Source organism: Rousettus aegyptiacus, unplaced genomic scaffold (assembly GCF_014176215.1).
Source record: "Rousettus aegyptiacus isolate mRouAeg1 unplaced genomic scaffold, mRouAeg1.p scaffold_m13_p_13, whole genome shotgun sequence".
Taxonomy (NCBI): Eukaryota; Metazoa; Chordata; class Mammalia; order Chiroptera; family Pteropodidae; genus Rousettus; species Rousettus aegyptiacus.
The window spans coordinates 4927766-4950000 of record NW_023416288.1 but is presented as its reverse complement, the minus strand read 5'-3'; the positions used below and the strand labels follow the sequence as shown (position 1 = coordinate 4950000).

Sequence of the window (22235 nt, the reverse complement as noted above, 5' to 3'; positions counted from 1 at the left end):
GTGCTATAATTTTAAAGAAAATTTATATTATTGTGTGCTCAGTAGCCATAACAGTAATTTTATTTAACATAACTTACCATTTTTATCTGATAAAGTCATATTTTGTTTATTTTGTGTTTAAGATCTTGCAATAAAATGTACTTGTAACAGTATATTGCAATCTAAAATGTCATTCAAAATAGTTACAAATGATAAATATATAAAGAATGCCAATAATCTTAAACAGACTTCTTAGAGGAAATGAGCTTTTCTCACCCCTATTGTAATTCTTTGATAAAGAAACTAGTGGAGTATAATGGAGGAAATATTGTGATTCACTGAAGTAGAGTAATGATTTAATTCACACAGCTAGTATAATATTAGCTTGTGGACTAGAACCCACTTTCTAGACTCCTTTTCAAGTTCCTTTCTACCAGGGAAATCTCCTATTTCAGTTACTCACATAAACAATAGCATTAGAACGAAATATCAGTGTCAGCATAATGCCCTCATTAGTAGGTCATTGATGGACATAGTTGTCCACATAGCAACAGTTGCTGGAGATGATGTACAGTTTTATATATTGAAGGAGGTAGGAAGGCTGAGATTATTCTGGAGATATAGGTTAAGTGAAGGTGGTCAGGGTTGATCTGGAAAAGCCACTCTATGCCAGGAGCTTTTCTTTGCCCTTGGGCCAAGGCCCTTAAGTAACCCAAATATGGACGGGTATGGAGGCTCATACACCACAGTTGCTCTTATTGCCCATAAGATTATCCAGTTTGCCTTTCAATCTAGATAAACAAGGCTAGAAACTTTCTGTAAAGAAGAAATACATTTTTGACAAACTAGGGTCTATAGCTATTAGTGATGACTGGAGGGCACACAAAATAAGAGGGCAGGGCAGTACATGTATGTTAGGAGAATCTCATGAAGCTTTGGACACTTCTCTAGTCTCTCATGATTTCCTACACAGGAGCGTGTCTCCATTCATTTTTCTACCCTTCAATAGCCTACCACAATACATTGCTTATAGTGTGTGCTGAATAATTGTTGAATTGAAATTTCTTAGCTACTTGTTAATATACTATTTCTAGAATTTAGAAATAATCTATGAGGTAAATTGAGTCAGGGCATCTAAAGGAATGGAAGTAAAGTTAAGTGATTTGGGAAACTTTTTTTGTCTATGATTCTACTAAACTCTACAAAATACCTTCTTTTTTGTAGGAAGTTTGTGTGTATGTTATAGCCCAAAGTTTGACTCTTGGGAACAAATCATGTATACAGTGTTTTACTTTCATAAAGGTATGTTTCATTTATTTTGTGTTTTATTTTGACATAATCGCTTTTCCCAAATAGTGGCAAATTTGGCAATAAATAAATCTATACCTGTAAACCTGTACAAACATGTTTCTTGAAAAAATTCATTAGTGATGAATATTGTTAGCTAAGTATTTTTATATATTATATATTTTTTATCCTGACCTATATCTTTTTCTAGGCCTGCAAACCAATCGTAATAGACTTATTTGCCCAAAGTGTGTTTCTTTTTTATTAGTACTAATTGGAAATTATCAACAGATTTAACATACAAAGGTACCTAAGATTTTAGTTTAAAGCTTCCCTGATCTCAGAATTTAACAGGTGCCTTTTAATATTTTAAACTGACTCATGCTAAAGAGTATTTATTTTGCTTGTTTAATTTCTTAAAATTAGTATTTATGTAGTCCATACTGTGGATTGAGTGAAAACATTTTAAAGGTAGATTTTTTTTCAAAATGAGAAAAATTTTATGCTAGGCCACACCAGAATTATTATTCTGTGAAAGTGCCTAATATTTTTTTTAGAAGTCATAGATCATGGTAAAAAAGTTTAATAATTTATTCAATAATGAAGAAACTAAAAGGAACTTCAAACTGGACATACATAGATGCTTTAATAGTATAAATTTGATATTTTGTGGAAAGTTTTCACACAATTTTCTAATGATTAATGATTAAAACCAATAAATACAACTTTCCTGAATGTTAAGAACTAGAAAAGTGGAGAGTGAAGCCTAATGCACTGAGTTTAGTAGATAGTTTGATACTCTTTTTAACTCAAAGTGACATTACTAAGTCTCAGAGGGTCTTAATGACTTCAGCAGTGAGCCTTGAGGCATGAGGGCCAGTGAGCCACCTGATCTCCTCCATATCCAAAGGAATCTCCTTAAGTAGATTCCTTTGGATCCTTCCCTTCCAGCACAACCTACCTGTTAAGGTCTAAGATTATACATAAGCCCAAAACAATTACTGGAATGTGACTACACACAGGTCATCTGTCTTCAATGCTGGCTTTTGGAGAATGACAGGGAACCATGAAACCTAGAAGTTATAGATGCTTACTTTATCAGTTTTACAGGTAGTAAATGTAGTAAATGTTGAGAATATTACACAGCGTCACTGCCTTGGGTAGAATTTCAGCTCTTTGTTTCTTTACATGCTTTCTCTGGCTTCATGTTCATGGCTTCTGTCTCTGCAGGGCACAGCAAGACCTTCACTGCTGCTCTTGGGAGTGCTGACTCACATGTGACAAAGGGCATTACTTTTCTCAACCTTGGTGAGTGTGAAGGAGAAGCATCTTTCTGTTCTGATCCTTCCTTCTACCACATGTTATGCCTCAGCCTTTAATATCTCATTTTCTTCTCTGTGCACTCCATTTTTTCATGCCTCTTTGTAACTTGGATCACTGACTTTTTGGAAACCTGATAGGAGAAGGTTTTGTCTGGGAACGACCTACTCCCCTCTACCCAACACAACTCCATTAGCTCTTTTGCAGGGTGGGGGAGGAGGAGGAATGCATCTCTCTTTTTAGAGAACCTACACTGTGAACTTTCTTATGTTTTTAGTAACAATCCTAAAAGTCATTTGTTAGTATAAAAATGATGACAGTGAATGAGATGTTCTCTAAAAGCCTATGAGAAATAATACATTATATTGGCCTTTAATTTTAGAGAGGACAAAGGCATTTGGGAACTTGTTTATTCACTGTTGCTAATTGTTGAAAACTTCCAAGTCCCACAAATGATTTATGGATCAGCTTGAGTGAGTTTTTTTTCATTGAGTAAATATGGTAAAGAGAACTTGAGTAGTATTAAGGGAGTCTATACAGAAGAAAGTAATGAAAGGAGTTTATTGTACCTCTCTACTGAAAGCAGCTTTTCCACGCTAATTGGGATGTGGGGCACAAAGAGATTAGCATAAGCCTAAACAACAGAACTGTTGCTTGCCTACATATGGGACATGGCACAATATTTAAAAAGGAAAAGCTATCACAACAAAGGTTAGGGAGGTGTGGTGTGAGGGAACTGGGTAAAGTGAGAACCAAAATGATAAGATTTTTATTTTGAATGATACTATTGGTGAGGTGAGATATTTTATGCTAAGTGGGCCAGTATGTGACAAATTTTATCATGAGCTCTAAAACTGTGGGAAATTCCCTTAAAGAGGCCTGATACAACTGCTTACTGTGTTAAGAGAGGTAAATACAAGATTTCTTGGGTCTGGGACTTGATTCTTATCAGCAATGCTATATCAGCCTCCCAACTCAAAAATGATGTGGGAAACTGTCTACTAAAAAAAAAAAAAAAAAATTAGCATTTTGTGAGGTCAAAGGTATCTTTCCTTTTTTTACCCCTGGGAATGATTCTTTAAGAGGGCAGGCATGATTTAATCTATGATCTTCAAAATGTGAAGAGGGCAGAAATTCTAGAGCTTTATGAAAATAAGCCACTCTTTCCTTCTTAAACACATTTTACTTTGTGGGCACAAAATTGTACTGAATTAAACCTGTTCTTAAGGTAGTTTTTATGACAATATTGCTTTTTTGAGTCATGTATTTTTTGCTATTAATTATGTGCAATTTCCCTCAATTGTCATCCTTTTAAAATGGGCTTATATTCATTAAAATATTAAGGAATAGAGTTTTTTTTTGAAATTTCTATGAACCCCCAAGCACTTCTATGTAAGAAAGATATGTTTACAAATAAAAAAGCTACCATTTAAAAAATGAATACTATATTCATATGTTAACTATTTTACTTAAGTTATGTTACAACAATTCTGCTTGGTGATGATATCCACATTTTTCAGATAATGAAACTGAGGCTCAGAAAGGCTGAGATGTGTGTTCAAGCTTCTTTTAGGGTCTCTTATCAGGGGCACTATATTTCTTATTGCTGCCGTAACAATTCACTATAAATTTAGGGCTTAAAACAATACAAACATTCTTTTATGGTTCTGGATTTTAGAATTCTGAATTGAATCTTGAGGAGCTAAAGTCAACATGTGGGCAGAAATGGTTCTTTCTGGAGATTCTAGGGGAGAATGCTTTCTTTGCCCCCTCCTGCATCTAGAGGCTGGCCTTTCTTGCCTTGTGACCACATCACTCCAGTCTCTTTTGTCATTTAGGCTTCCATAGTCAAATCTCCCTCTTATAAAAACATTGTTGCCCAGGATAATCAGGATACTCTCCCTGTCTCAAGGTCCTTAATCACATTGGCAAGGTCCCTTTTATTGCCTAAGGTAAAAACATTTACAGACTCTGGGGATTAATACATGAACATCTTTGGAGGCCATCATTCAGCCTACTACAGGTACTATTTGACATTTTTGTTGAGATAGTAATTCTTTGGGTGATAGAGTCCTGAACACTGAGAGATTTAACATCCGGGAGCTCTCTCACCAAATGACAGTAGGAATCCTCCATTCACCCCAATGATTGTGACAATCCAAAACACCTCCTGTATATCCATAGGCCTCCTTCCAAGGGTCTAGTACTATCATAATTAACTGGTTAACTTAGGTCATTTGATGCCCAAACCCTTACCACTGTGCCCTATTTCAGAGGTGTCCAACCCTTGGGCTGCGGACCACTACTGGTCCATAGCCTGTTAAGAACCTGGCCACACAGCAGGAGATGAACAACTGGCAACCTAAGCAAAGCTTCACCTGTATTTGCAGCTGCTCCTCAGTGCTAGCATCACCACCTGAGCTCCATCTTAGATCATCAAGCATTAGATTCTCATAGGATCTAATGAGATTTCTGGTGCCAAAAAGATTGGGGACCACTGCCCTCTTATTGTGTTTTTATACTTAAGGTTTGCCACAATTATGTTATAGTATTGCTAAGTACTTTTACATCGCTTAATCCACGGTGGCTGAAAAGACATTTATAAGTCAACCGGTTAGAGTTTTATGTCCTCTTTTCTTTCCTGTGCACAAAATGCCTTCTATGCAAATGATTAGCATATGCTTCTTTGCTTCTTGGGAAAATAAGGTTCCAGCTGACTCACTTATAATCTAAAGGTTTAATTCATCAAATGAAATTCACTACTATCATGTGAATTTGTTTTCCTAAGATCCTAGAAAAATTGTTGGTACTTCTACCTTCCCATTCTCAAGAAATCTATTTTTAAACCTTGGCTCAATCTGTGTACAAATGTTCTTGATACAAAAATATCTAGTGCAGGGACTGTGAAGGTGTGAATTCTAGGCAGCTAGCTATGCAAAGTAATAAATTAGTACTTCATAAAGTGTCATAATGCCTGCAGAGGTTGTTTTGATGAATATCCATTTAAAGTTTCTCTACATAAAACAATGGTTATGATGACAATAATGATGTCAACTATACTGTTACTATGGTGATGATGATGAGTGGACAAACATAGGAAACTAAATTTTAGAGCTGCCCCAAACTGGTAGAAACTATGAAGGAAGTTCCCATTATAAGCTATTCCTAGCCTATCATCAAATTACGGAATAATTCACATTGCTTAATATTTTTATTCTAATTTGCTCCTAAAGATCATTTATATATACAAAAAGCCACAATTCACTTAGAAACAAAACTACAGATTAAATTAAGGTAATCATGGTTAAATGTCTGAAGAAAATTAGCCACAGATAGAAATAAATGAGATATGGCTAGTAAGAGGAAATATACTGACATCAGACAGATGATTATTAGATTGGTCAAACTTTTGTGTTTTAAAAGATTCAAAAAAAATAGGGATAATGTAAAGTTCTGGGCTTTATCTGTACCTGTACAGCTCTTGCCACATGCAGATGACTTAAATCTTTCTTTTCTATAGACTATTATGTGGCCGTTTACTTACCTGGTCATTTCTTTCATCTACTCAACATTCAACATCCAGACCTGATCTGCCACAGTCTGTTTTTGACAGGTACAGCTATAGTTTTTCTCTTATGAACATGGTCCATTTGAGTTTTTTCCCACCTCTCTCTTCTCCTTTCCTCCCTTTCTCCCTCACTTCCTACTTCCCTCCCTCCCTCCTTCTCCTGTTTTTTTTTTCTTTTCATTTGGGTTTGTTGTGACTTTAATGTTTGGTTGGAAGAGGGGTCCTTTTATTTGCTGATCTACTTTATTTTTTTTTTTTTGCCCCCAGGAAACAATGAAGTGATTGATATGCTACCTCATAGTCCTTTGCAGTCACTCTCAGGGTCCCTGGTACTGAACTGGTGTTCTGGAAAGCTCTATAGAGCATTCCTCAACCAGTCCTATTTATTGCAGTTCCTATGGAACACCCGGCTAGACTGTGAGAAGATAGCCGTATTGCACTGTGTGCTTTCATGTGGCCAAAACCCACAGTTCCTGGAAGCCAAGGTGGGAACATAGCTTATGTTTAAAAATTGGCAAGTAGGCAATATCAAATGTATTTTTTTGATGGTTGAAAATGAACAGAGGTTATTTTTATTTGTTAACAGTTAATTGAGGTTATGGTCTCTATTCTTACTGGAATATATTCTTCTCTTGTGCTCCATCTTTATGGATCCTCAGACCTCAGATGGTGAGGGTATATCTGTTCCCTTGACTACTCTTTTCCATATCATGAATAAATATTTGGGTATATCAGTAGTCTAAGGAAGTACTCAGTAAATAATGAGTTTCTCAAATATCTTTTTCACTTTGTCTGTATTTGGTATATATTGTCAAATAGACTAAAATCTGGTGGTACATATTTATTACATTTTCAATAGAGTTTACATTTAAATTGCACATTATAGTTTACAAAGCGCTTTTACATACGTTGTCATTTAATTTTATAGCTATCCTGTGAAGTCAGAGAAACCCCTTTAGTAGACTTAATTGGGATGGTTGGTTAATTGAAAAAAGATATCTTAAATATTTTATTTTAACCTAAAACATATAAATGTACATTTATTCACTCATCTTCTGATGTAAATTAAGGCCCTTTATTTGTATATCAGCTAATCGAAGTTCAGAATTATTTTTCTTACACAAAACCACTAGTAATGTATTGTCTCTGATTTCCTGTTACTTTTTTTCCTAACGAGATCAATAATTTCAAAGCAATCTATGTATATAGGGCAGTTTTTTCTCAATCTTTTATAGTTGTCTCACTTACACCTAGTTTTTTAGTAAGTGTTTTAGAGACATGCCTTTGAGTCTTTCCAAAGCATACAATTTTATCGACCCAACAACACTCTTTTTATACCTATATTTTACTTGTCTAAGGTAATAGTTTATTAAATTTCCTAATTATGAAAATAAGTACAGTTAGCATCAAGGGGTTTGAAAATAAAAACAACTTATTGGTAGGAGCAGAAATGTGAGAGTATACTCATGGCCAGGCAAGCCTTATAGTACCCATCAATTCTAAGGTAGGGAACAAAGGGCTTTATTCCTCCAGCAAGTCAGGATGGTTTTGGAGACTTAGAGCTGCTGATATATCTCAGGGATTATCTCTCTCTTGGGAGGACTGTACAGTGATGCTCATGAAATTTAAATAGTGTGACAGTGTTTGCACTAATTATTGAGCTAGAATTCAGACCCAGGTCTGCTACCTCCAAGCATAGTGGGTTTTTTTTTTTCTCCTGTATTCTATAGCTCTTCCCATTGGTACTTTGCTAGAATATGACCTCATGTGCCAAAAACAAACATTGGGTTGAGGAAGGCTTATTTGGATCCCACCAAGGGCACTTATTAAAAAGATGTGTAAAAAGGACCTCATTTATAATACCATTTTATCCATGCAGTCTTGCATTATGTATCTTGAAGGTAGCATAGATAGAAGTGAGTGTGTTTTTAGGCAATTCCAAAATAAATATAGAATTTAAAAGATTCATGTATATTTTATACTTCTATGGTGGTGGGACCAAGGTGCAGATTTAAATATTAACAGAGTTGTCTTCTTACTTTTTAAAGATTATTGAATGGATTTCTGAGAATGTCTCTGCCTGCCATTCATTTGACCTCATTCAGGAATTTATAATTGGTAGGTGTTGCTGGTGTTGCATGTTAAGTTGAATCCTTGACCTTTTTACTTGAGGGAAAATAGTAAATTGATGTCTCAACATGTCAAAATGCTGGTGAGAAGCTTTTTTTTTTTTTTAAACTCTGTTGCAGTCAGCAGCTAATTAAATTTCATTCTCTTGTGGTTTTATGAAGAGCTGTGGCTGTTCAGAGACTGACGAGATATAAGATATGATTTTGATTCTCTAACCTCATTAGTGATTTTTTTTTCAGTAAAATGTAACTTTCTTAGCTTAGTTTTGTGTTGGCTGGTCCTTATTGAAGTGTTATAATATCATTTGGATAAATATGTGTTAAATAATCTTAAAAAATAATTATTCTCATTGTCAAAAGCAGAACCTTAACATTTTAACAAGTAGATAAAACCATAATTGTTAACATTTAGAGGATGGAAGCATGTTGATTTACTTTTTTGGCAAATTACGTCTACTGCCTTTTATTAAACCATGTCTATTTCTTTTATTTCAAAAACCTATTCAGCTTCTTCATATTGGAGCATATACCCAGAGACAAGTAGCATAGACAAACTTTTGCCATGTTCCTCCGTGCTCACTTGGAATGCAGTAAGTTAATGCTTTGTATTCCTTATGTAATTAAAATCGACTCACAGTCGTGGGTCAGCTGTAGGACATCCCTGTCACAGTGACCAAGGTTGTGATTTCATTTAGATATTGACTGATAAGAAACTGAATTGGTGTTTTCTGGAAGAAAAATAATAGTAAATCCCTGTTCTTGACCAAAGATATTTATATAAAACAGAACTGAAGGAGAAGGTGAAGAATTTTTGTTACTTTTCCTACTACCAAGCAGAAATAATACTCTATTATCTTCAAATAGTATTTTAATTTTATTAGTAAGTAGAGTGGATTAAAATATTTCTTAGGGTTTTATAAATGAGGAATGCTGGGCCACTGCTGTTAATCTGGGTGGTTCTCTTTACTTAGATTAGCACCTTTGTGTCCCCTTTTATCAGCCTTACAAAGAAAATCTGTAATATTTTTAGAGCTTTATGATCAGTAAAAGTCATTCATCTTGAGCAAACTCACTCTATTTAACCTTTTCTTCTTGTCCATCCAGACTCCCTCCTTTTTCATTAGGAAGTGCTGAGCTAAATAAAACTGTGTATATTTTTTCTTGAACATGGTACAATAAGCTGAGCTTTGTTGGATCAAAAAGTGAAAAGCACATATAGGTGTCCCCTAAAAAAGGTTCTGCCTCTTCTCCTGTCATATTTAGATGTGAGAACTATACTTAGTCTTAAGGCAGAAGTTCATATCAAAAAGTCATTTAGAAAAATAAATTCATTTTAGGTGACATGGGCCTAGGGAAAAATATGTGACACTTCTCATATTCTATTTAGACTAGATACAGTCCTTAAGAAGAGGCATCACTTGTGTTTGATTAATTTCTAAATTTTTGGTATGCACAATGGTAATGTTTTTCTAAAGGCCCTTTCCTCTTGCCTTTTACCGTTGGACATTAAAATTTCATGCTTAACTGTAGAATTATAATGGGAAACCCTGAGCTCGTTCCTTCTTTATGTTTTCACTGTTTTATTTAAGAACCTTGTGAATATACATGCAGACGCTGTGGTAATATGGCAGGAAGTTTGCAGGTTAAACCACCCAGGATCAGGAAATGCACATCTCAGCTTCCTTTCCTCACCACCCACTACTCTCTCTCATTGTCCTGCCCTGTCAGGTTCAGTTTCTGGGAGACAGGGACAGGATCTCTAGTTCCCAGGATTGTGTTTAAAAGATCCAGTATGTGTTAATTGGATGTTGTGTGAGAGTGTCAGCCTGACAGGCAAGTCTTCACTTTTGCATTTAGAGCGACATCCTACAAGAAGGACAATATAAAAAACCTTAAATTTATGACCTCTGTGTATTAAGCTTATTTTAGGGATTACCAAGTTGCTTTAAAGTTCTTGTGGTTGGAGGTTACCTTAAAGGTCTCTTCTAACCCTGTAATTTTATAAATCTATGCTTATGCAATGATGTAAATTATTTATTTTTTCTTTAATCTGTTAATACTCTTAATGTTCACCCTTAATAAACACTTGTCACTATAGAGAACATCAATTTCACACTTCTGTATGGAGGCAGTTTATTTCTGTAAATAAATAGTGTTATTTCAAGATACTAGAAAGTATGGTATGCTTACACATTCAAGATACTAGAAAATATGGTGTGTTTACACATTGATAATCCTGAATTATACTATGCAAACAATTAGCTTCGTTATGCCGATTTTCTTTCACAAAACAAGTTTATTGCAGTTGTCATAACAGTAGCTGTGTGAGTTGTAATACCTATTTTAAGATGCTATTTATAATCTAAAACTGTAGTAAAATTTTAATACTTTTTTGAAGTATCCTCTGTTGCTGAGTAGTGATAAGTGAAGCACACAGAAGATTCTTATGAGGCTTTTTATTCTCACAGTAGAAAACTCAGTTGTTTGAATGTTCTGGAAATTTATGTCTTCATTGCTGCAATCCCCCTTTTCACAGGAATAATGTATATCAGTAAAACCCTGGATATTTAAGTTCTAAACAAATATAAAATTTTATTTCTACATATCACCTTCTAACATATTTTCTCATATATTATTTACTTTTTTAGTAAATGAAAAATTCGTCGAGAGGGTAATATACATAATTCATGTAGAAACTCTTTAAAAATAACAGTGAATAAAGGGCAGTTTTGGAAGTTTATCCTTTTAAATGTCTATTCAAATGCTCACTAATTAGCAGAATGTTGTTATTGGGACTTCCTGAGATGAATCGCATACCTTTACATTTGTCATGGTGGTAGTGCTGCATATACTCTTTATGGGAATCTCTTAGCTCTGAATGACGGTGGAGGATGAAGTGCAGAAAAAATTTCCAGTAAAGTCATATAAGAATCCCATTAATCTTGGTTTCTTCTAGTAAAGTGGGAGTTACTGCAGTACATTTAAATGCAAGAGAGGAGGAAGGAGTACAAAAATGGAACATACTCCCTTTATTATTACACTGATGGTGCAAATGGAAATAGATAAACAATATACTATTTGTTCTCTATTTCTTCATTAATCTTCTTTCCTTTAGAGATACTGCCAACTAACGTAATCATAACTTTAAAGAATATTCCCCTTCCTGAGGCAAGAGACAGGCTGTGTTTACTGTTATTTATAAACCCCAAGGTTTATTTAAAGTGAGGTTAGCAAACTGGAAGCTGCCCTTAGCTTCTTTCTGTGTGAAAAACACTTCCTGAAGCCTTGAGCTTGTGGCAGTTAATACATTTAGCAGTTGTATGTCTGTCTGTTTTTCCTCCATCATAGGAAATTCCTGGAATAACCCTTGTGACAGAAGAGATCACATTGCCTCTAATGAAGGTAAGTCCCTTGCAGTTAGAGACAAAAGCACAGACATGTGTGCCTTCCTTGCTGCCTCCACACTTGACAGTAGTTAAACCTCTGATGCCCTGTGTATTATGGTGGTTCCAAAAGGGATTGTGAACTGTAAGGGAGGACAGGGGTTAGGGGTAGGGTTGTTCTCCTGAACAGTGGTCCCTAACCTTTTGGGCACCAGGGATTGGTGCTCCTCTGAGAATCTAATGTCTGACGATCTGAGGTGGAGCTGAGGCAGTGATGCTAGCGCTGGAGAGCGGCTGCAAATATAGATGAGCTTCACTTGTTGGCCTACCACTCACCTCCTGCTGTGTGGAACTATTCCTAACAGGCCGCTGTACAGGTCTGTGGCCCAGTGTTTGGGGACTCCTGCTCTAGAAAATCCATCCTAAGTGATTGAGTAGTTGCTAAGGAAGATATTTCTGCAATTCTTAGGAATGCTCTTTGAAGAGAGGAGTTTTCTGAAGATAGGGAATTATAGGGCTCAATGTAAACCATGTAGAAGCACTTTCTACTGTGCCTCAAACCAGCTAGTATTGGAAGAGTTCTCATAAGTTATCTTTAGAGGGCCTGGTAGCCGTTTTTTACTAAAATTGTGCGATCACCCCCTCAAAACATTCAAGTGCACCTATGCGCACACACAGACACAGAATCTTAAAACTATTAAGTAACCTGAGTGGGATTATTTAATTTCCTTTTGGTTCTAAGAACAGCTTTTCTGTTTCTCAAGAGTGACCTGCATTGACTTTGTATGTGGTCTCAGTCAAATGTCTGCACCCCTCCTTCCTGCCCACTAAGCAGTAGCTGTTAGGGTCTTTGTGCAATCTGGTGGTTTCACAAGTTTCTGATAGGGAGAATGGGATGGGGCGGGTGAGTAGAAAAGAATGCATATGTAGTTTAAAATGGGGGAGTATTTTAGCAGTTTTCTTACAGCTCCTTTGTTGTTTTTGGCATTGCCTCCTGTTAATTATAGGTTGGCGTGTACTGGGAAATCTCAACCTTTGGCAGCAGGCAGCTCAATGTGCTGCTGCCTTTTATTTACATTTGATTCTTTTGGATTCACAAAGCGGCTAGCCAGGCCCGGGCAGCTGGGGGAATGTCGTGGGCATTTGAGGTCACAGTGATGCATTGGGGGTGAGAGAGGGCTGACAGGGCTGGTTTAATGGTTCTGGTTTGGGTCCTAAGAAGGGTGCTTTAAGGAGTAACTTTTGAGGAGCATTTCTAGGTAGAAGCATGAGACCACTGAAAAACTCTACAAAGGTAGGAAGATGAAAGGAAAAGAGAGGTTTGATTAATAGTTTAGAAGGTTCTTATTGAGAGCCTCCATTTTTTCATTATATTGTTTCTGCTTCTACCACTCATCCTGCCAAATCCATAATATGTTTAATGGACAAACAACAAACTAGTGAAGAAAATTTTAAAAAGAAACAAATGTCACCCACAATTCTATAGCTCCTTTCCATATAAACTGTCTATTTCTCCCTATTTCTTTTTGGTCTTTGTCATAAGTATGAATTTTTACCTAGTAGTAACAACAATTTAGAGATATTTAATAACAATTACAAATTATAAAATATCATAACAATTTTCATGTTGCTATGTAAACTTCATAATTGTGATTACTAATAACTTCATGGATTCTACTGGGTTGCTATGTCTTAATTTACATAATCATTCTTTTGTTTTGGGACACGGAATTTGTCTTCAGCCCCCCCTTTTTTAAAATTGCTATTACAAATAATTTTGAAGTGAATATTTTTATATTGATAGCTTTCCTTTGGATTTGTTCCCATAAGGTAAAATCCACATGAATACTATTGAGCGAAAGACTACGACAATTTTTATAGCCTTTGTTTCTTATTGCCAAATTGATATTAAAAAAAGTTGTGATCATTCATGCTATTACAAGGGAATTATGATTTAAATAAAATCTTAATAAATTTTATAAAATTAAGTATAAAATGGTGAGCTCCCTCACCCCAACCCTAATCATTCAGCCTGGGAGACTCTAACCATTACCTTCCAGTTCACATGACACCTGGTCCTGATATCTCTCATTTGTTTCCTCATCTCTGCTAGCATAATACCTGTCACTATAAGCTTCTGCCTTTGACCTATTTCTTCTACCCCCAAGTCCCAACTTAATTATATTGTGACAAACCTGTTTGCCATGGCACATCCCACCCTCTGCTCTTCCTTCCCAGCCCTGGTTAAAAGACTGTTCTTGCCATGCTTACCTGATAGGAGTTGGCTCTGAACACTATGACCTGAATCACGTTACCTTTCGAATGCATGCTTGCTGCCAGACTTTTCATGAGGCCCAAGAGACCCCCATGTATCCTGATCACACTTGCTTTCATTCCCCTTGGTAGATGACTGCCCTGATGATTTGGGAGAGGGAAGGGAAAATGAAACTAGATATGGACTTTCTTCCTGCTCTCTGCAAATAATTTTAGTGTAAAATGGAGTACTTTACAAATGTTTAATATATGAACATGTTAGGATACATAAACCAGTTAAATTAGAAGATTGTCACCTGAAAGACAAAAAACTTCCTAACTTTATAAAATGACTTCCACAGGAATTTGAAAAATGAAACAAGAAATATATTTAAACAAGGTTCTCACCTCAAAAGGAATGTCATCAAGAGGGAACTTCCTACGAATAATTTTATCCCTTCTTTGAATATGGTTTTCTCTAGGGAAGTGGCAACTTTGTAAAAGGTTAAAAATTACCCTTGATTTTATAGCCATAAGAGAAACTATTAAAACTGTTCAAGCACAGGAAGTATGTATGAACTAAAAAAAATAGAAACAACTTACTTGAACATAAAGATAAAAGTTGAATGAGTATGCCACAAATGGAGAAATATAATATTTTTTCTGAAGTATTTTTAAGCCAGACATCTTTAGGTTCATTTTATAAAGTAGGAAGCCTTTTAGTTAATCATTTGTTTAGAGATTATTAACTACCTGACCCAGAGACTAGGAAGGCCAGAAAGGCTTAAAGCCCCTCCCCACTTATGGCCTCTCAGAAGTGAGAGTGTTACTACAGGTATCCAGCAGGCATCTAAATGCCCCTGAACAATGGGAAAAGAGTAGTTGACACTTGGGCTAGTCTTCTTAGATACTTGTTTATTGAATTATGCTTCTTCACTTAAAAGCTTTTTAAAAAAACTGTTTTAACTGGGCAGAGCATGAGTATAATTAATTACTTAGTGAAACACAAAAGATACCTTTTCCTTGACCCTTTCAATACAGACAGCCACCATCACTTAAATAAAAGATTTTTAGAGATCCAAAACATCAATGCAATCACAGTATAATAGATGACAATTTTTTAAAATTTAGAATTGTTGCTTTGACAACTATGTAGCATACCAGAACTATCAATAGTTTATGTAGGACATATTAATTGATTTTCCAAAGTTCAGTTTGTACATACACGATATTGTGTTATAACTAGAAATATCTATTTGGTCTTCATCCATAGTTCCTGGCACAGAACTCCTAAAATCCTTATTATTTCCTAAGTGATAAAAGCTGAAACATCTTTTGTTATAATATTTATTGTTTGTTCCCAGTTCCTGGAATAGCTCCTGAGTACAAAGATGAGAAGAATTTCTGTTATTATTTATAACAAGTCCCTTTCAATCCACACCTGAGTTTATGTTAATGAGGTGACTTTTGGAAAGCACCTAACTATGGAGACTGTGGCCTCAAGAACCAAGCATCTGATTAGAAGGTTGGAACTTTCAGCCCCACCCCCATTCTCCACCTTCTGAGGCAAGCGTGGCTGGACATTGAGTTCATTCACCAGTCAATGATTTAATCAACCATGCCTAAGTAATGGAACCCCCATAAAGAACCCTAACTGAAGGGTTTTGGAGAGCTTCTGGGTTGGATGAAATTGTGGGGTATGGTTTGGGTAGTGCACCTGGAGAGGGCATGGAAGCTCTGAGCCTCTTCCCCCATGCCTTGCCCTATACATCTCTCCCTTTTGGCTGTTCCTGAGTTGCTACTTTTTATAATAAGTAAACTGGTTTTCTGAGTTAAGAACGACTCTAACAAATTACTGAACCCATGGAGGGAGTTCTGGGAACCTTCGATTTATAGATGGTCAGTCAGAAGCACAGATGACAACCTGGACTTGCCATTGGCATCTGAAGAGCAGGACAAATTTTGTGGGACTGAGCCCTTAACCTGTGGCATCTAACACTATCTCTAGGCAGATAGTGTCAGAATTAAGATAATTTGTAGGACACCCAGCTGACGGAGAATTGATGGATATTGGGGAAAAACCTCATACATTTGGTGACCAGAAGTGAAGTATTCTGTGAATAGACAGCTGTACAGAAAAAATAAGAGTTTTTCCTACACAGCATATTTTCTGGGACAATGAGTTATGGAAAATTCAATTAATATTGTAAAACATAATTTTATGATGCTACAAAGAAACATTACTTATTACAAAGAAACAGAGTACCGGGCTGGTAAAGTCATTCTTGTCGCATGGGTAGAGATGGAAGCCTTCAGCATACTTCTCGGATGTTGACATTGAGGAACAGACCCATGATCAAGGATTCTTGTTTTGGTTTCTCTCCTACCAGCTACTAGGCCGTGCTGCTCTTTTTGTTTGTTTGTTTGTTTGTTTAAGTAGAATTGACATTTACTATTATACTAGTTTCAGGTATACAGCATAGTGGTAAGACATTTATATAATTTAAGAAGCGATTCCCTGATTAGTATTCACCTTGCACTATACATTGTTATTACAATATATTGACCATATTCCCTATGCTGTACTTTACATCTTTGTGACTATTTTGTAACTACCAATTGTACTTCTTAATCCCTTCCCTTTTTTCACCCAGTTCTGCTACTCACCTCCCATCTGGAAATCACCAGTTCTTTGTATCTATGAGTCTGTTTCCATTTTGTTTATTTTGTTCTTTAGATTCCATGTGTAAGTGAAATTATATGGCATTTGTCTCTGTTTGACTTATTTCACTCAGCATAATATGCTCTAGGTCCATCCATGTCATTGCAAATGCTAAGATGTCATTTTTTTAAATGGCTGAGTAATATTCCATTGTATACATGTATAACCAATTCTTTATCCTGTCATCTATTGATGGATACTTAGGTTGCTTTCATATCTTGGCTATTGTAAATAGTGCTATAGTGAACATAGGGTTGCATGTATCTTCTTGAATTAGTGTTTTGGTTTTCTCGGGATAAATAGCCAGAAATGCAATTCCTGGGTCATAAAGTAGTTCTATTTTTAATTTTTTGAGAAAATTCCAACTGTTTGTCATAGTGACTGAAGCAATTTGCAATTTCATCAATGGTACACAAGAGTTCCCTTTTTTCCACATCCTTGCCTGCACTTTTTTGTTGACTTATTGATGATAAACATTCTGACAGGTATGAGGTGATATCTCATTGTGGTTTTAATTTGCATTTCTCTGATAATTAGTGACATTGAGCATCTTTTCATACGTCTATTGGCCATCTGTATGTCCTTCTTGGAGAAATACCTATTTAGGTCCTCTGTCCATTTTTTAATTGGATTGTTTGTTTTTTTAGTGTTGAGTTGTATGAGTTCTTTCTAAATTTTGGCTATGAACCCCTCTTCCCCCCATACTGTGTTACAACATCTAAATTTTTATCTTAGAGCTTCTTTTATTCTCTGGATTAATGAACATATTGGTATTAACTTGGCATTTGAGATCCTTTACAGATTGACCCTAATCTCCTCTTTAATGCTATCTCCTATTTAACAACATGATCACATGCCTTCAGACAGCTGGTTATCCATCAGCCTTTAAATCAGAGGTGTAGATTGAGAAAAATGTTTGAGAATGGGAGGGAGACTGGGATTACCTGGACATGCTCAAGCAGTGTTCTCAGCCTTGGATGATCATTAGGGTTGCCCGGGAATTTATAACTCTCAGGAGGCTCAGGTCATTCCCCAAACCAGTTAAATCTCTAAGGGATGGGACCCAGGTAGTTGCTGAAGCTTGGAGTCAATTCTAGGGGCAGATATTTTCATCACAGAGAATGCAGTGCTGCTGGTTGTTTTCTCTGCTTTCTCCAATTCTCTCCCTCTGTTCTAAACCCAGAATCCACATATGGATCTCTCAGTCTTTGCCCACTTCCTAAGAGCCTCACCTGGAACATCCCGTCCTTGTCCTTTACTTACTCAAATCCATTTTCATCCTCTGAGGCTTATCTATTAACCAGAATTCCAAATAGACTTTCCAATTTATAATGATCTTTGCAAATTTTCATAACTTAAAAAGATACCATGTAGTGACATAGGCCACTAATTGTTTTTCTCTGTACATTCTTGATTCCTATAGTATAACATCTGGCCCAGTCACCTCCTTGAAAGACCTATAAGTTTATATTAAAATATTTCTGGGACTTTCGGCTAATGGTGTTTCTTACTGTGTTAAACTTATATCCTTTTCCTTCAAACTCAGTGGTTTTGAACTATTTTAGGCTATGGATTCCTTTGAAAATCTGGTGCAAACTATAGACCTTTCCAGAAGAGTGTTATACAAACACACACTTCATTTTATATATAGTCAGGGCGTTCGTGAGCCCCTTTGAAGCCTGTTTGTGGACTTATTTTGTTTGTTTATTCGCAGCTGAGAAAACGGTATGAGAAAAGAGATTTTTAAATGGGGGAGCGAGAAGGAAGGAAGTTTGGGAGAAATCTCTTCTTTAGAGCCACAGTGTGAGTGTGTGACTGGGGTCCTCTGAGAGGCAGATGACATTTGGCCTGAGAGGAAGAGGCCCTATGGCAGGTAGAAGGACACCAGCATTCCTCCGCTCCCACATCTTGTCCTGGGCAGGGTTCTGCAGACCACAGGGTAAAACTCCTGTGGCAAAGTAGGCAGAGCTAATAACTGAACTCACCACTAGATGTCATCACAACACCAGTGAGTTTTCTGGCTTGTGGCAGTAGTGTGCCTGAACTGAGGTAGAATGGCAAGAAGCTATAGTGACTTCTTGTCAGGGACCTAATACTGCCAAATGGTGGCAGGATTTGCTTTTATTATTATTATTTTTCAATGCAAGGAATACCAAAGGCAGATAAAGGTACATTCAGTATAAATAAATGGAAAGGGAGAAAAAAACGTGAGTGAGGTTGATCAAGTGGGAAGTATGACCTGTCTCCAGTGTTCTAATTCCCCCTAGAAGTGACATTTTATTGGAAATAGTTTTTCCTGTCTTCATGAGAAAGGATGTTGGCTGGACTGGCCTTTCAGGCTTCTAAAACACAAGTTAACATTATTATGTAACTCACTCTAGTTTTACTCCAAAATCCATTTTGAACCAATTGTGACTATCCTTTCAATAAGAATTTGGATAATGTATTATTTAACATTTAACATTAAATAATAGTGCTATTATTTAACATAAGGACAATTTTCTTGATTGAGGCATATTTTATTAAAGTTCTCGTTCTCTCTCTCTCTCTCTCTCTCTCTCTCTCTGCAACAAAGCCAAGTCTGTTACCTCAGTAGGCGTTAGCTCACTTTATTTTATGGCCACACATTGCACCCTTGCCCCCAGTCAAATCTTTTATAAATGCGTATTTTTGGCAATAAAGTGTGTATCATAAATCTACCTTTATTGAAGTAAAAAATTATCAATATATCCTTCAACATTAAAAAAGGTATTGTATAATTTATTAATTTAAAAATGAACATAATGGATACATTCTTGCTTCAGGGTAGTACAATTATATCAATAAGTCCAAAGACTTAAGATGTCAACTATTCCGTTCTAGGGCATTTGACAGCTGAATGTGAAAATAGTTCACTTCACCTTTCTGATTCCTAGGTTTTGAAAAAAATCCGTTGGAAGTAAATAAGCTTAGAGGGAAAGTAAGCCTCTTATTCCACGTGCTCCAAATCCTATGAACATTTTCTGACTGAACATGGCATTGTTGATACAACCTAAATTAGCAAAGTGAGTCTTTGGGGAGGAAATAACTTGAGTGTTTAGTACAGGCTGACCTGCTTTGCCTTAACCCAGGGGAGTCATACCAGTTTGGGGAAGTGAACAGTGAGTGGCTCTCCCTGTGTAAAGTGAGTAGAAAAAGAAGTGGGGAAAGCAAGACCCTTTCAGTCTATCTTAGAATTCCTGTCGGGGTGGGAATGCCATCCTCTGTGGGAGGTATTCACCTAGAAAGAGCTGAGGAAGTAAGGTGAGCCCAGCTTTGAAGCAAGGCTTACGTAGTTCTTTCGAGGTAGTTTTGCCAACAGGTCCAGCCTCTCAAGCTTGTTGGTGTTTCTGTCTCTAACAGGTGCATAGCTTTAAGGGCTACTGGGAAAAACTGAACTGCAACCTGGAATATGTTAAATACTCCAAGCCACAGTTACACTATAACAACTGCATGGTCAGGAGAGAGTGGCACAGCTTGATCTCAGAAGAGGTATGAGTGGGTTCATTAGAACAAAGCAAGAAGCAAAAGCATAGTGTATTAAATCCAGGTGATACCTGTAAGTCATAGGCTGGCTTACATTTGCAGCACTCTTTCCGGTTGCCAGGCACTTTTACATTGTTGCTACTGATCTCCCAATAGGTAGGCAGAGGTGCTTCTCTGATGCTTCTTTGGGGTGATAGAATAGTTTTACATCTTGATGTGGTGGTACATGAATCCCTGTATGTGATAAAATGACATAGAAATATATACTTATTGTACCAGTGTCAATTTCTTGATTTTGATAGTCTACTATGTATAGTTATTTTGATAGTCTACTATGTATAGTTATTTATATAAGATATAAACACTGGGAGAGACTGCGTAGAATAGATGAGATATCTCTGTAGCATTGTTGTATATAGCTGTAGTGTCATTGTTTATAACATACAGTTGACTTACAATTTCTCATAAATCTATATAATAGTTTCAGAATAAAAAAATTTAAAACCAATTTTCTAAGAATCTAGGTATTCTACCTGTTTACCTGGAAATTGTGTGTTTTTTTTTCCCTGAAACTCTTGATTGTATTACATTATATAATTGATGTGAAAATATCACCTACAGCTTTACCTATTACCCCTTTGACATGTTCTCATTCCTAGAAAACAGGAAAAAGAAGGTCCAACGTGTATGTGAGGAATATTCTTGATAATGCAATAAAGTAAGTAAAATTAGGGATTATCGTATCATAAGATGGTTATTGTTTGCAATTATTTTATTGGCTACCTTTCATGGAAGTAGCTTACTTTCTTTGTGTATCCTCAGCAAAATGATGCTGTCATCTTAATGAATGCAGCCCCCTGGGCCCTTTTCTGGAGTTTGATGCTGGAGTTTTTAGTGGAAAAAGTTTATGTTAAACCTTAAAAACTTGCATCCTGGGGATGGATAATTTATAAGAGAAAAGTGATAAAGAAAGTTCTTATTAATTGAGCACTTTGTGGGGTACAGACAATAGGTTGATTTTAAAAAGTGTTAGTGAGCTTGCTCTTATTTTGAAAGCAAATTTTCTGGATAGTGAGTCACTTGAGTGCTATAAGCATATACCCATTCCGGTCTCTGTTCCATTTTCTGTTCCCATTATTTCCAATCACTGAGAGCTGCAATTGTTCTAAATTATTGTCATTGTTTGCACAGAAGGGCTTTGAGTTTTATAATTGCCTAACATGGCTTTCACCAAGCTGATTAAAGTTTTTGTTTCCAGCATCCTGAAAATAGTTTCTGCCATGGTTTTATGGCTTTTTAAAGGAAAATATCTTTGTATGGTGTTGTGGCTGTCTTTCTTTTCTTTTTCCTTTCTTTTCCTTTCCTTTCCTTTCCTTTCCTTTCCTTTCCTTTCCTTTCCTTTCCTTTCCTTTCCTTTCCTTTCCTTTCCTTTCCTTTCCTTTCCTTTCCTTTCCTTTCCTTTCCTTTCCTTTCCTTTCCTTTCTTCTTTCTTTTATAAAAATAATGCTTCCTGTGTGAATAACCTTGGCTAATTTCTTTTTAGGGTGATTTCTAACCTAGAAGCAAGGAATTTGGGTAAGAAAAGACCTGTAATAAAGCCCTCTGATTTCAGTTAGTGTTTTATTTGTAACACTGTCTTCCGCTGTGGGTTGGCAAGACAACAGTGTAATGAAGGCAGCACCCTTTAATATCTTCCTGTCAGAGTAGCTGCCCAGCTCCTTCCATGTCTGTCTTGGCACCAAGACCTTCAGGGACAGCTGCGAATGTGCTTGTGCTGGAGGAATCCCTGAGTTTTCATTATTTTTCCTAATAGAGTTGACCTAATTGACATGCCCTCTGGCTGTACCCGCAGGATGCACTTTGGCAATTCTCTTGGCTTAGGCATGCTTTCTCTCTGGGCCTTTGGCTTATGTGCTCCTTTCATTTTGGTTGACACTTTGGCACTGACTGGACTAGGTCATAAAGGTGCAAAGATGATCCTTCAGGTGAGCACTGTGGTTGTGGGGGAAGAGCATGGGCTTGGTGCCAGACAGAACTGGACTGAAAGTATAGCTTGGCCACATCCTAGCCGTGTACTCTAAGGCAAGCCA

The 22235-nt window shown here is 36.4% G+C and overlaps 1 protein-coding gene across 3 annotated transcripts in view; it reads left to right on the top strand.

Moving 5' to 3' along the window:
• The window catches only part of LOC107511514 (gamma-secretase activating protein), an 80674-nt gene that overhangs the window by 39929 nt on the left and 18510 nt on the right, over window positions 1-22235 (top strand). For 2 of the 3 annotated variants that reach the window (XM_016145942.2, XM_036230292.1), the window contains 10 exons: window positions 1204-1281; window positions 2497-2574; window positions 6107-6199; window positions 6422-6639; window positions 8203-8272; window positions 8791-8873; window positions 11632-11685; window positions 20023-20151; window positions 20805-20863; window positions 21689-21720. In XM_016145942.2, the coding sequence (XP_016001428.1) occupies window positions 1204-1281; window positions 2497-2574; window positions 6107-6199; window positions 6422-6639; window positions 8203-8272; window positions 8791-8873; window positions 11632-11685; window positions 20023-20151; window positions 20805-20863; window positions 21689-21720 (894 nt within the window). The remainder of the gene's footprint in view (window positions 1-1203; window positions 1282-2496; window positions 2575-6106; window positions 6200-6421; window positions 6640-8202; window positions 8273-8790; window positions 8874-11631; window positions 11686-20022; window positions 20152-20804; window positions 20864-21688; window positions 21721-22235) is intronic. The other variant, XM_016145943.2, reaches the window with a different exon arrangement.